The sequence below is a fragment of the Arvicanthis niloticus genome, chromosome 6 (assembly GCF_011762505.2).
Source record: "Arvicanthis niloticus isolate mArvNil1 chromosome 6, mArvNil1.pat.X, whole genome shotgun sequence".
NCBI lineage: Eukaryota > Metazoa > Chordata > Mammalia > Rodentia > Muridae > Arvicanthis > Arvicanthis niloticus.
The window spans coordinates 99989082-100003123 of NC_047663.1; the positions used below are offsets into that span (position 1 = coordinate 99989082).

The 14042-nt window shown below is 47.0% G+C and overlaps 1 protein-coding gene across 5 annotated transcripts in view; it reads left to right on the forward strand.

The window, feature by feature from the left end:
- Window positions 1-14042, forward strand: part of Clec16a (C-type lectin domain containing 16A) — a 196981-nt gene that overhangs the window by 43647 nt on the left and 139292 nt on the right. For 3 of the 5 annotated variants that reach the window (XM_076937428.1, XM_034505370.2, XM_076937427.1), the window contains one exon: window positions 8257-8488. In XM_076937428.1, coding sequence (XP_076793543.1) covers window positions 8257-8488 — 232 coding nt within the window. The remainder of the gene's footprint in view (window positions 1-8256; window positions 8489-14042) is intronic. The other 2 variants (XM_034505372.2, XM_076937429.1) reach the window with 1 other exon arrangement.

Here is a 14042-nt window from a genome sequence, read left to right on the forward strand (position 1 = left end):
GGTGATGTGTGAACCTAGACTTCAAGGATGTGAGGGAGGGAACCATGGAGTTACCATTGTGGTCAAAATGAATAGCTCATATAAAGGCCCCAAGACGTGATGTGTCTGGAGCTGAAGGACAAGGAAGAGTGGCATGGTGAGGTGTGTGAAGTAGAGAGGGGGCGTGTGCAGTCTTCTGGGCCACTGGAGGACTCAGATGCTGCTCAGAGGAGCACCAGCCCCTTTTCTTCTGTCAGTGTTCTCCCAGGGGCTGGCATGTTTCCTGAGATGAAGTGTAGCTGGCTTGGCTACTTTGTGGGTTCTTTTTCCCATTCAATCTCCCAGTTTCACCCCTATCACTAGTTAGGAGAGAAAGGAGGGTAGAGGGGGAGAGATGGAGGAAAAAGGATAAAGGGGGGAGAGATGGAGAAAGAAGGGTAGAGGGGGGAGAGATGGAGAAAGGAGGGTAGAGGGGGGAGAGATGGAGAAAGGAGGGTAGAGGGGGAGAGATGGAGAAAGGAGGGGAGAGGGGGGAGAGAGAGATGGAGAAAGGAAGAGAGAGGGGGAGAGATGGAGAAAAGGGGGGAGAGGGGGGAGAGATGGAGATCCTGGTTTTTTTTTTTTTTTTTTTTTTTTTTTTTTTTTTTTTGCACAACTACTCATAAACCACAACTAATACCACTGAACAACCACTAACCACTAACCCGGCCTCTGAAAAGTTGCCAGAATCCCAAATGCCACACAATTGCAGAAACCATCTGCAGCTGGCAAAACCACGCCTCTGCTAGAGCACAGGCCAAATCACAGTCAGCTGTTACAAAGCAGCCCCATACCCCACACCTGGGATTAAAATGAAAACATTCTGATAAGATTTCTGTGGGTTTTTTTTTGTTGTTGTTGTTGTTGTTGTTGTTTTGTTTGTTTGTTTTTAAGAAACCAAAATTTCAGAAGTCTCACTACAGTGAAGTGTATTGAAATAACAGCTCCCAGGGAAGGAATCAGACACCTCATCTGTAACAAGCCACAGAAATCTTCTTTGTCAGTTGGTACTGACAAAGAAAGCTTCTTGCTCTTGTTTGGGTGTTCCACCTATTGGTGGACCATGGACAGCCACTTGTGAGAGGGCTCACTGTGTCCTTCCTAGAAACACCAACCGTTGTGGGCACTCTACACACCTGCTGGTTGCGGTGGCAAAGAGACATCTTTTACTCCTCACGCCTGAGGGGAGTGTCGCTCTCCTGGGAGGTGGATGGAACCAGTTTCTAGAGCATTCTGATGACGCATGATTAGCAGATCTTAACAGGCCTGACTGATGAGCACTTGCTGGGCTCTCAACTTGTAGCCCACAAACAAATTTTGAAACTCACTGATGAAAGATGTTCTTAATGATCTACAGTTCCTTGCTTTCAGCTTTGGATGAGACAATTTATTAAATATATACCAAACAGAATCAAATCAATAGCAAGTAGTAGATAGAGAAGCATCAGATAGATGGCAACGTCATCCAGTCAGGGACTGTATACAACATTCAGCAGAGACCACTGGAGTAGCCTAATTGTGAGAGCAACATCAGATTGAAGGCTTAGAATACTCAGTGGAAGTAGGCTGGTGTGGCTTCATTGAGGTAGCCAGCAGTGGTTTCCCAGTTAGAGTTCTGAGTGGAGAAGGCATCCCCTCAGGTGAGGCTTCCAAAAAAGAGAAACAGCAGCAGACAGTTATCATCTAATTGGGAGTGTCCAGGTATCCAACAGAAGGGACTGGGAAGGCTTGCTGAAACAGACTGGAGTTTCCAACTGAGACTCATGAAGGAGCCCTAGCTTCCTGTTTATTCAGTAGACATTTTTGTATCATGGGATAAGCAACAGTAACCTTGGTTGGAAATAGTCGACCTTTTTAGCTCCTTTCAAGGACACAGTATTCTTACTCTTGGGCTGTTTTATTGTTCTTCCCTAGCCCTGATACAGAGAAAAGAGGCCAGCTCATTCCAGACAAGGCGTTTTGGAGGACACTTGAAATAAGCGTGCTGGAGTCTGGGTCAGTAGAGCCCTCCACACTCCTGGAACTCGCTTTCAGCAAACTTAAACTCCACGTATCAATTCACCAACATAATGTAGAAGGAAAAGGTCGCATTAAACAGCTGCATTTCCTAGGATTAGTAGTGCAAGCCTACAGTCTGACTTCTAGAACTTTAAGAGTTCAAGGCCTGACTGGGCTGCAGACTGAGACCTTATCTCAAAATAAAAAGCAAAGAGGACAGGGGAGATAGGACTATGGTAAGCCTTATTCCCTCAAACCATTGAGAGGCTGGATAGTCAACTGAGTTCAGGACTTGGATCGCCCTACTGAAAGCAGGGCCCACCTGCTGAGCATGGACTGCTAGCAGCTCATGATGCTTAGTCCTCGCTTTGAGCATTTACTGAGCACTTACATGCTACAGGCGGCTGCTGTGCTGGCCTTGGGGAACCCAGAATGAATAAGGCACGTGTTCCCATCCTAACTCTCTGGGATGAACACACACTCATAGATGTAAGACCTGTGTCTGAAGGACCAGAGACAGCTTCAGGACATGGCATAGGGAAGTCCTCCTGAAGGAGGTGGCCTTGGGCCTGCAAACTTAGGTAAGGGAACAGAGTCTTTGAGGAACTGGTGGGATAGAGACAGGGAAGGCTGGGCTGTGGAGCTGGCAGAGGGGCTGTTTTTAGCTTCATAAAAGGCATGGCATTTCCTGTCTTATGCTTCTTTTCTAGAGATCAAAGTAATGCTATGCCCCAGTCTCCCCACAAGGAAGTCCAGGGTCCTAGAGGTTGGATTTTGTCCCTCCGGGATTGCTGGTGTTGAGCCTGAACCCAGTACAGATTCCACCCTGGCTCTTTCATATGCTGTGATCCTCATGTCCAGGTGGATGAGATGTAAGAACTCAGTGTCCTGAACTGACAGAAGTAATGACCAGCACTGTTCAAAAGTTCATGATGCTTCCTTAGAGAGCATGATTGGTAAAGCACTTTCCCTAAAGAAATGGCAATCAGCTGCTTAGCGTGTCATTCTTTAATGAGAGATGTCAGATCTTTCCTTGGATTGATTGAAGAGGCTGGTTTGAAATTCATTAATCTTATAGACATTTATTTGCTCTTGTTTGAATGCCAGAGACAGTTGCTGGCAGGGCCCTAGAGTTAGGCTGGGAATGGTGTCAGGTAGACAGAGCAGGAGATGAGGCTAGCTCCCTGTAGCTCTGACCACACACAGGTCCTTGGCTACTTCCCAGGAAGTATTATCATGATGTCACATGCTGCCTGAGAGCCCAGGAGCTAAGCATGGACCCTGGAGTCTCTGAGCTCTGCAGGTCCCCTCTGATTCCATGGGAGTGGCATTTCATGTAACCCCACTGTTAACAGACAGAGACCCCATTAAACAAGTCACCTGGCTGCAGTCACACATTCTAGGAGCATGACTGGGTTTGGGTTCAGTAGCTCATGTTGCCCATCTTGGCATGGCACATGTGTGCCCATCACCCCCCGGTGTTTAGACCATGTAATGTCTGCTTGCCTAGCATACCTTGGGACTAGTCTTGCCATGGCCTGGGGAAAGTCAGGTGCTGTGCTGCCTTTGGTTACAGCAGCTGTAAACTTAGGCCACTATGGCCTCTGTGTGAGTTTTAGTCTTTGTACATATTAGATTCAAATATAAAAATAAGGACTAGAATGTTGTTAGCTCAATGATCAAGCACTTGTGTGGTGTGTATGAGGCCCTAAGTTTAATCCCAGTGCTACCAAATACCTAAAACAAATAAAACTCACAAGCTTTTGTTTTACACACACAGTACTTGCTTTTCCTGTTGGCCAGATGTGCACTTGACTTACATTATTTATTGGCTTGTAGACCAGGTCTCTCCAAGGAGCCCTGAACTCACAGTCCTCCTACCTCAGCCTCCCATGTGCGGGGATTTAAGTACACACAGATTCCGGCTCAGTCTTTCCCTTAGTGCTTCTAGAGGTTTGCCTGTTGGGTAGCACACAAGTGCTATGGAAAAGAGCAGAGGTCTGGTGGGCACTGGATTCCATCCTGACTCCCTCTGCTGCAGTGTGAGGTGGCCAGAGGCAAGCTCCTGCACAAATGTGCAGGGTCCTCCTGGCAATGTGGGGCTCTCAAGTGCTCACTAGCATTAGGGGGAAAGTACTCCCAGGAAAGACTGACAGAAGGTGGCTGTCTCCTATACTCAGCAGCCCTCAGGGAGAAGCTGATAAGGGTGGCCCTTGGGATGATGTGGAAATTGAGGCCTGCAGGGGGCATAGTGGTGAGCAGTACCACACTTGGCACTTACCAAGGAGGCAGACCTGAACATGTGCTTCCCTCCTAGCTCTGAGTTCTAGGTCCTGTCTGTCCTGGACTAAAGTGGGAGTTGTGCAGGTCAGTCAACAGCTCAGTAAGTGTATTACCTATTGAGCCATGTCACAAGTCTGGACTTCAGTCATGGATTCCCACTGCAGCCATGAGCAGTCATAACCCTTCCTCATTCATGGGCCTTTACATGTTTCCAGGTAGTGCTAGATAATTATATTTTTAGAGACATAAATTTTCTTATTCTCTGCACCCTAGCCCCACCCGATACCTGGTCATACAGAAAAGTAGATTTCCTTGGAAAGTTCTTGAATTCTTTTTTTCTTTTCTTTCTTTTTTTTTTTTTTTTTTTTTTTTTTTTTTTTTTTCTTTTTAGAGACATGGTCTGATCACATAGTCCTGGCTGGCTTAGAACTTACTATGTAGACCTGGCTAGCCTTGAGCTAATAGAGATCTGTCTGCCCCTACCCCTGCCCCTGCCCCTGCCCCTGCCCCTGCCCCTGCCCCTGCCCCTGCCCCTGCCCCTGCCCCTGCCCCTGCCCCTGCCCCTGCCCCTGCCCCTGCCCCTGCCCCTGCCCCTGCCCCTGCCCCTGCCCCTGCCCCTGCCCCTGCCCCTGCCCCTGCCCCTGCCCCTGCCCCTGCCCCTGCCCCTGCCCCTGCCCCTGCCCCTGCCCCTGCCCCTGCCCCTGCCCCTGCCCCTGCCCCTGCCCCTGCCCCTGCCCCTGCCTTCTGAGTGCTGGGATTAAAGGTGTGCACCATTACACCCATCTGAATTCACCCTTTAAAAAAAACTTGTTTTGTTTTTGGGAATTTTCTACAGTGAGCCCTGCCCCCCCACCCCATATTAATTCCTGCAGTAGGTTTTCCTCTCTGAGTTTCTTTCAAGGCTAGGAAGGGAAGGGTGGCGGCTGTGTGTGAACCGTTTGTTACTCTGAAGGAGCTTCTCTCTGCTTGCCTTCCTTCCTTTCTCCCTTTCTTCCCCTCCCCCATGGTGAGTAGCCAAGAGTGCTCACATATACTGGGCAAGGGTTCTACCACTGAACTGCAGGTCCAAATCTGAAGGAACTTGATATCCATGGTTTCATTTGACTATAGAAGGCCAGAACTTCTCTGCATGCATTTCAGGCAAAAAGATGAGGCAATTGTTCTGACCTCCAGACTGATGGCAGCCCCAGGCCCTTCTGTTACTTTCCTTTCTTCTGCCAGTTGTTGTGAATATTAAAGCCACTGTGAGTTTAGCTCTCCATGTGGTCACAGCCCTCCATGTGGATCTCTGTCCTTAACTTCTAGCACACAGGTGTTTGGTGTGTGTTTGGTCTCGGTGTCTGTGTCTGGTAGCCCTCTCACTGTGTGGCATGCTCTAAAACTTACTGCAAATAGGTGGTGATGTGTGGAAGCAAGGTACTTGCCTCATCATGGGATCATCTCCAGGAGAGTGCCAACCCCGAGCTGCACCTGGTCACAATGCATCCTGCTTGGACTCTGATGGATGCTGGCTGTCAGGCGGTCCATGCTCAGAATGCCCAGTCTCCAACTCTGCAATATATTATCTTGGTTTCCTGGATAGTAAAATCATGTTTCAATTTATCTGTCCTTTTTGTGGTTGAATAATCCAAAATGGGCAAATAAAAATGAATGTTTGGATTTGGATGCTAATTTAGCTCTCAAATGGGTTTTGTTTCAGACATTATTGAAATTAATTTGTTTTCCTTGAGCACATTCCATTTATTGGCAAGGTGCAGTGTCCCTCCCCCTCCAGAATATACTTGGTGGCTCTTGGGATAAATTTGTAAGATAGATAATCTATACCAAGATAATGGAAAAGTTTATTCTAAATCTTCCTTTAAATGACAAATTGATGTCTAAACATTTAGAGTCTGCAAAGATAAATACTTCAATCAAACTCCTGACCCAGACAAATCCATTTTCTTTTGTCTTTTCTCATTTTTTAGATAAATTTGTTTGCATGGATATACTACTTTTCCCCTCTGAGATAGAATCTTGTTCTACCCAGGCTGGCTTTAAGTTCCTTTATTCAAGTGGTTTTCATGCCTCAGTCCCCCTAAGTGTGTACCCCATGAGCTCAGCACCATGCATGTGCTCCATTCATCCACACCTTTTCTGAGAAAGGGTCTCTTGTGTAGATCAGGCTAGCCTTGAACTCAGATTGTGGCTGAGAATAACTAGAACTTCTGGTCCTTCTACCTCTATCTCTAAAATGCTGGCATTATTACATGTGCCACCATCTCCAGATTTTATTTGTGTGTGTGTGTGTGTGTGTGTGTGTGTGTCTGTCTGTCTGTATTAAAACTGTACGTGTAAAGCTGAGGTGGCTTCCAAGTAGGGCATTGTTGTTTGTCGAAGCACTGGGGCTTTGGTGCTGACAGAGCATCTGCAGTTCCACAGTCTAGGCAACTGAACAAACTCAACCCTTCAAGCCTCGGTTTTCTCACCTGTAAAATGAATTCATAATTACTGCATATCATGGTTATAAGGAGTTTATGGGTGTATAGGACATGAGCACTGGTGGTAGGGGCCTTTCTTATTCTCTGAAACCTCTGCCTTCCTTAGAGAAAACATTTTTCTTTGGAGCTGGTTTGGCTTTGGCTCATTGCTGGCTGTCTTAGTTTGGGTTTCCATTGCTGTGAAGAGACACCAAGACCAAGGCAAGTCTTATAAGAGACAACATTCAATTGTGGCTGGCTTACAGATTCAGAGGTTCAGTCCATTATCATGGTGGGAAGCATGGCAGCGTGCAGGCAGACATAGTGCTGGTAGAGCTGAGAGTTCTACATCTTAATCTGAAGGCAGCCAGAAGGAGATTGGCTTCAACTGGGTGAAGTCTTAATATCAGAGTCCTCAAAGCCTACACAGTGACACACTTCCTCCAACAAGGCCACACCTCCTAATAGTGTGACTTCCCATGGGCCAATCACATTCAAATCACCACACTGACATTTAGCAAGTTCCCCTACAAGGAGAGCTGGCACCTGACCACATCTGGGCCCTTTGCCCTTTCTGTCTGTTACTTGCTTCTGTAATATCAAGGTGTACTGCTATTGTGGTTCCTTAGCCATGTAGTATTTTACTGACTGTAAGTAAAAGTTAATAAGATGGCCATAATGATACAAGCCTGCAATCCCATTTCTGCAGAGGCAGAAAGAGTTCCTACATAGCAAGTTTGGGCGATTTGAAACCTGTCCCAATTTTTCCTTGTCAAAAAATGTTAATAACAATACCAGTTTACTGTCGCCGTGACTCCTACTTTGCAGGGAATGTATAAATTTGAGGCTCTGCTGCCTCCTGGCTTGATGACCTTGGGCAGATCATTCTTTATTTCCAAACTGCTTCCTCATCTGTGTAATGAGGACAACAGTACTTTTGGCGTTGCTGGAGACTTTGAGTGAGATGCTACAGTCTGAGCTCTCAGGCATAGACAGAGTACACCAGAGGTTTTGCTGTGTTGGTAAGCTGATGTTTGGAGTGCGTAGAGCTGGCATGGTAAAAGGCAGCATTTTTTTTGTGCACATGTGTACATGCATGTTCTCAAATATAGTACTGAGGAGAGGACCTAGGGCCTCATCCATACGAGGCAAGTGCTCTTTTTGAGATAGGATCTCACTAAGTTGTTCAGCTTGTTCTGGAAATCACTCTGAAGCCCAAGCAGACCTTGCACTTGAGATCATTCTGTCTCAGCATCTCAAGTAGCCTGAGTTATAGGCCTTCCCCACCAGGCCTAGAATAGCAAGCTATAAATGGTAGCTCATGTTCTGGCCATTTGCTAGTGAAGGGGAGAGTGTTGGTAATAGTCCTGCCACCAACTCAGGTGTAGTGTTAGTTGTTTTAGAAGTAACTTGCTAAGGCAGGACCTCTGGCAGCTTGTGGCATCCATTGAGATTCTAGCATCCTGATTCATTCATTGCTTTTCATGGACTCACATAGGCCAAGCCCAGCATCCGGTGTTTCATTAAGCCCACTGAGACACTCGAGCGGTCCCTTGAGATGAACAAGCACAAGGGCAAGAAGCGGATGCAAAAGAGACCCAACTACAAAAACGTTGGGGAGGAGGAGGACGAGGAGAGAGGGTCTACTGAAGATGCGCAGGAAGACGCTGAGAAGACTAAAGGTACAGAGGGTGGTTCAAAAAGCATGAAGACAAGTGGGGAGCGTGAAGGTGAGTGTACCCGGGAACGAACGGCCCCTTCACCCACGCCAGCCCTGCAGCCAGTGAGGCTTTGTGTCCTTTCTCCTGCTCCTCGTGTGTCCCCTGGGTGCTCTGCTCATCTCAGCACCCACCAGTGTACCTCATTCTGGACAGCCCAGCTATTCATAGACAGCTGTGGGCTGTGTCACACAGATCTAGTGCAAGCCCCACTTTGTGTGACCTGGAGCCAGGTTTCCTATCCATAAAAAGCTAGTCACACATCATAGCCACTGGATAGTGCATTACCAGAGTTAAATCACACAGTCCTCAAGCCACCTCACAACAGCTCCAGGCCCTTAGGAAATGTCATGGCGGCACCTGCTGCTGCCACTGCCGCCATCACTATTGTTACCACCTCCATTCACCATTATGGCTGCTGTTCCTAATCCTGCTAACTTGGGGGTAGGATTTGTGTTCAGTACACTATGGGAAGGAAAGGGGGCCCAAGTTTGGTAAGACAATGTCTTTGATAGCTGATGGATTTTTGCAGCCATGCAATTAAGTACAGCTTCCCTCCAGGTTCTGTAGCTGGGTTTTACAGGTTCCATCTGTTCAGAGTGAGGCACAATTGTGTGGTGTGTATGTGCTCAGTGAACAGAAACCTGTCTTCTCCTCTCACCCTGGCAGGATTATTTGCCTTCCTCACCTATCCCTGTCTTGTGTTGATGCTAAAACCTTCTGGAGAACATTTGGTCTGGGGTTCAAAACACTTCAAGTAGCCAGTTGTTTGTATCAGAAACCAGGCTCATCCCATTCAGAGCCTCTAACTGGAGCCGTAGGGGTTGGGTGTTGGTGTTAATGGGACTCTGCTTGGTGGTGCTGAGGTCAGAGTTCTGCTGGCTAGGAGGAAGATCCCATACCTCCTCTTTGGAGCATCCCAGCTAAGAGTAGTCCAGCCTTATGGGCCCTGGGCTAAGCCCCGCAGTCCTAAGTGGCTGACAGCCATGCAGAGCTTTACACTAACCACTGACTCTTAACCTTCCTAACGTTGCAACCCTTTAATACAGTTCCTCATGCTATGGAGATCCTCACCATAAAATTACTGTCATTGCTACTTCAAAACTATAATTGTGCTACTTGTTATGAATCATAATGCAAATAACTATGTATCTTAGGTGACCCTGTGAAAGGATCATTTGACCCCCAAAGGGGTTATGACCCACAGGTTGAGAACTGCTAGACTGCTTGTCTGCTTTTGAGAGCTGTGCGCAGGTGTACGGCCAGCACATACCCTGTCATCCCAGCCTGTTGGCCCCTGGAATGACTATCATGGCAATAGTCAGTGAACACCACAATTACATGTCAGTGAGTCTAGCCAGAACATCTGGTAGCCTACTCTTCTAAGGCTACGGTCTCTAGCCTGCTTTTATTTGTGTACATTGTTCTTTTTGGTTTACTTGGTATATTCAATTCATTTGAGGTCTAGAAGCCTTTGCTTATAAGTATCAGTTTGGCAGTAAGATTAAGGGACAAATATGAGGTAAGTCACATTCACTTATTTTTGGTTATGTTAAGGATTTCACTAGCTGGGGAGAAAGTTACTCAGCTCATACCCCAGGTCTAGCCATGGTACAGTGGCATGGGATAGGATGAGTAGAGGAATGTCTGTATCTTGTTTTGCACAATGTGTTCTAGTCAAGTCATCTTGGAAAGATGCTCCTGCTTTTGTTCCAGGCCTTGAAAGATGCTTTTCAGGCAGCCACAACTGTGACTAACAGTGGTATGGACAGGGCAGGCTTGGCCCCAGACCCTAATCTAATTGTTTCACATAGAGGCTGTAGGTCAGTTTATTGAGGCTGCTGTATCACTTAGGGTACTGGGCTTGGAGCATGGCTTCTGGTGCTGAGACCTGCCCCTGCACAGGGAAGACACTGTTACCATCCTCCCAAAGTGGATTTCCCAGGCTATACAGACAGATTGTGCCAAATAGGACCCCAAGGTTTCCCCAGAGGCTAGCTTAAGCAGCTGACACAAACTTTATAGCTCAGCCAGGTGTACAGCTCCCCGTGACCTCCGTGGCCATTTTGCTGCCTTGTAATTTCTCAAACACACTAATCATTTCAAAACATGGTAGCTTGTCATCTACCTACTCAGCTCACCATAAATACATAAGCATCCACAGACCTTGCTAGTGCATTTATATTCTAAAGCCTTCCAAAATATACATGTGATCTTTTAGACTTAGATTTGAGGTGCTGTTAATGAATGTTTTCTCCCCATCCTGCATCTGTGTTTGGGCAAAAGCAGCATCTGTTAAATCCTGACCTTTGGTGTCAGTTCCCTCATTCTTCTTGCAAACCGGGTGTTGGTTCCTATAAAGTTATGCAGGGACCAATTGCCAGGGGTGGGTCGAGGGGCTACAGCGGCTCTTTCCTAAGCTCTGAAGTGTGTATATCAGCAGCGGGGATGAGAGTGCTGGGTGCTGGGTCCCAGCTTTCCCCTTCTCCCTGCTCTGCTGAGGTAGCTGGGTGCTGCTTCTTTCTCCTGTCACTCCTTTTCCAAGCTCCTTTTATTGGGCCACAAGATTACAGCAATTACAGTCCAATTTCTGCAGAAGTGGACTGTTAAAAGAAAGACAAAGGATGCCATTGCCCCTCAGCTGAAGAAGCTCTGCCCAGGAAGTCACAGCCCTGGCACATACTTGTTTCTTAACTGCCCCTTATTTGAAGGAACATCCGTCTGCTTTTGGACTTACTTAGTGCAGTAACTTAATAATGAGACCTGGCAGAAAGATGGAGTAGCCGTACCTTCTCCTGGGAACAGCAAGGCTGGGCTGCTGGTTTTGCCTAAGGAAAAAATAGAAATTAGTTGGCTAACCCAACCTTCCCAGCTCTTTTCCTGGAATCCCACATGGGCTTATAGTGGTGGCAAAAGGCAAGACTGACAGCCTAGAAGTTGGGATTGAGGGGTCTCTGGGGCCTTGATCCTCAGCTTTGTCCTTTAAAAGTCTCTGCTGGAATGAAACGGAATTTGGCCTCATTCTTGACTTTCTTTGGGATATTGAAACATGAGTCCTAGTTTTGTCTTGAGCCACATTGTAGTTCCAGATAAGTTAAAACTACAGCACATGTCCCCCTGTGAAGAGTTTTTCTGATGCTCAACCTGAGGCTGTAAAGTAAGGGTTCCCATGTTGCAGCATTCTGCTTGTGACACACTAGCAGCCCAGATCAAGATGGAGTCTAGAGGCATAGAGGTACACTCTGGGTCCATACCCTCAACAGTTTCTCTAGACCTTTCTTCTTTGCTTCATTTCTCTGTTCCTTCTATGTATTCATGTTCATGTCTGTGCATATAGACTACAGCACACATGTAGACTACAGCACACACGTAGAGAATGTTGAGATCAGAGGACAAGGTTGGTGTCTGTCCTCACCCTCCACTTTGTGAAACAGGTTTTTGTGTTTTGCCGTTGCTGTGTAGCAGGCAAGCTGGCTTACTGGGGATTCTTCTATGTCTGCCTCCTATTTCATGATGGGAGCATGGGGATTGCAGAATATGCTAGTGTGTCTGGCTTGACATACCGGCAGTGTTAAGGGTGCCTGGCTTGTGTATCTATCCCTAGTTCCAAAATTCTTTGTATCTTGCAAAACAGAGGGATTCAAACTCAGCTCCTCACACTTGCATGACAACTGTTTTACCCACCTAGCCATCTCCTCAGCCCAGCAGGGCTCATTTGTGAGTGCAAGCCTTTAGGCAAGTGAGAAAGAGACATCGTAGCACCCTTACCTTCCCTCCATTACATAATGGGGAGATTTTTGTCTGTACCTTTCATACAGACTTAACAAGAGAAGGGTAGATGTCAGTGAGGGCAGATCCTCTAAGTTATATTAAGTTATATGCCCAGAAAACTGCTGTGTTCGGGAGAGGTGCCAATAAGCAAAGGAAGGGACATACTCCTGCCAGCTCCTGCTATTGCCCTGGCCAGTTTCACCTTGATACACTGTCCCAGAGTCAGCCAGTCACAGCCCTCTGTGGTTACCTAGGTAACCAGCAGCACATCTTTCCCCTTCCCTTTCTCCCTCCCTTTCTATTGTCTGTCTGTCTGTGGTTTCTAGAATAGGAATCCAGATTGAAGAAATCTTTGAATTGTGAGGTCAGAGACTGCTGGGATGTGGTGCCTGCCGTTTCCCCAAAGAGCACATCGTCTACCAGATAGACATCCTAGGCAAATCAGGGAGTTAGTGCTGTCAGAGGCTGGGGTAGCTCCAGGATATGACCAGAGTTGTCACATCAAGAAATGGATGTCTTTGTGTCCTGACCTTCATGGTTCTCCCAGTACTGTCATACATACATGTACCCAAAGGATGAAGATATCCTTGCCTGCTTTTGGCTCCTGTCTGTGTCTGTCTTTTCTCTTCCTACTTCCTCTTCCTCCTCTCCTTCCTCCTCTCCTTCCTCCTCTTTTGTTTCTTTCTTTTTTTTTTTTATGGTAAGATTCTGGCAAATGAAACCTCACTACTTTGAAGCATGTAAGTCATCAGTGCTAAGGGTTCCATCTTATATGTCCATCGCCATCATCTCCAGAACTCTGCATCCTACAGAACTGAGACTCTACCTGCTAAACAACTCCTATTCTCCCTGTCCCCGCCCATTGCAGCCATCATTCTCTGTCTGTCATGGCACAGCTACTCTTCTTACAGACCCAGTAAGATCCTACAGGAGCTGAGGAGATAGCCCAGGTGGAGACAGGCAAACTGAGCTTAACCTACACAAGCTCTGGATTTTGTTTTATTTTAGAAAATGGCACACTTATAACTCTAGCACAATGGAGGCAGAGGCAGAGCCTAGTCTATTGCAAGTTCCAGGGCAGTGAGAGATATTCTGTCTCTAGAGTAAGAAAGAGAGAGGGCGAGAGAGAGGGAGAGAGAGAAAAGAAAAGACAGCACCTGCAGACCAATGCTTGGGGTTGTCTGTTGCAGCCCGAGCTGCCCCACACTTGGGGGCCCAAGTGTCTCAGACCGTTCTGTGAATGTTGGAACCCGCATTGCCCCAAGCTGCTCAGGTCTGCGGGTCGGGATTCAGCAAGAGAGAGAGTGAGGACGGACGGACGCGAAGAATGGAGACCAAACAGAGTGTGATTCAATCCTGTTTATTCTTCAGTCTCTCTTCTCTCCAAGTCTCAAGTCTGGAGTTCCTAGTCCCTAGTTCCTAGTCCCTAGTGCCTCCAAGTTCCAAATTCTTTCTCCAAGTGTCAAGTGCCTAATGTCTAATAACTAACTCCAAGTTGTTCTCTCTAACCTAATTCCTAATTCCAAGTTGTACTCTCAGTTGTACTGAACTCTTCTGTCTGCCTCTTGCCTTTTATATGTCTCACTTCTAAGCCACACCTCTCTAAGTCACGCCTTTAAGTCATGCCCTTAGGCCTTGTCTCTAAATCTGATCTCTAAGTCACACCCTTAAATCTCGGCTCTAAATCACAGCTTTAAGTCTCACACACCCAAGGGAAAATCCTGGGTATCTAAAACAAGATGTTATCAGAGTGTGCTCAGCTGTTGTAGGCTGTTGTAATCAAGTCACTTGTCAG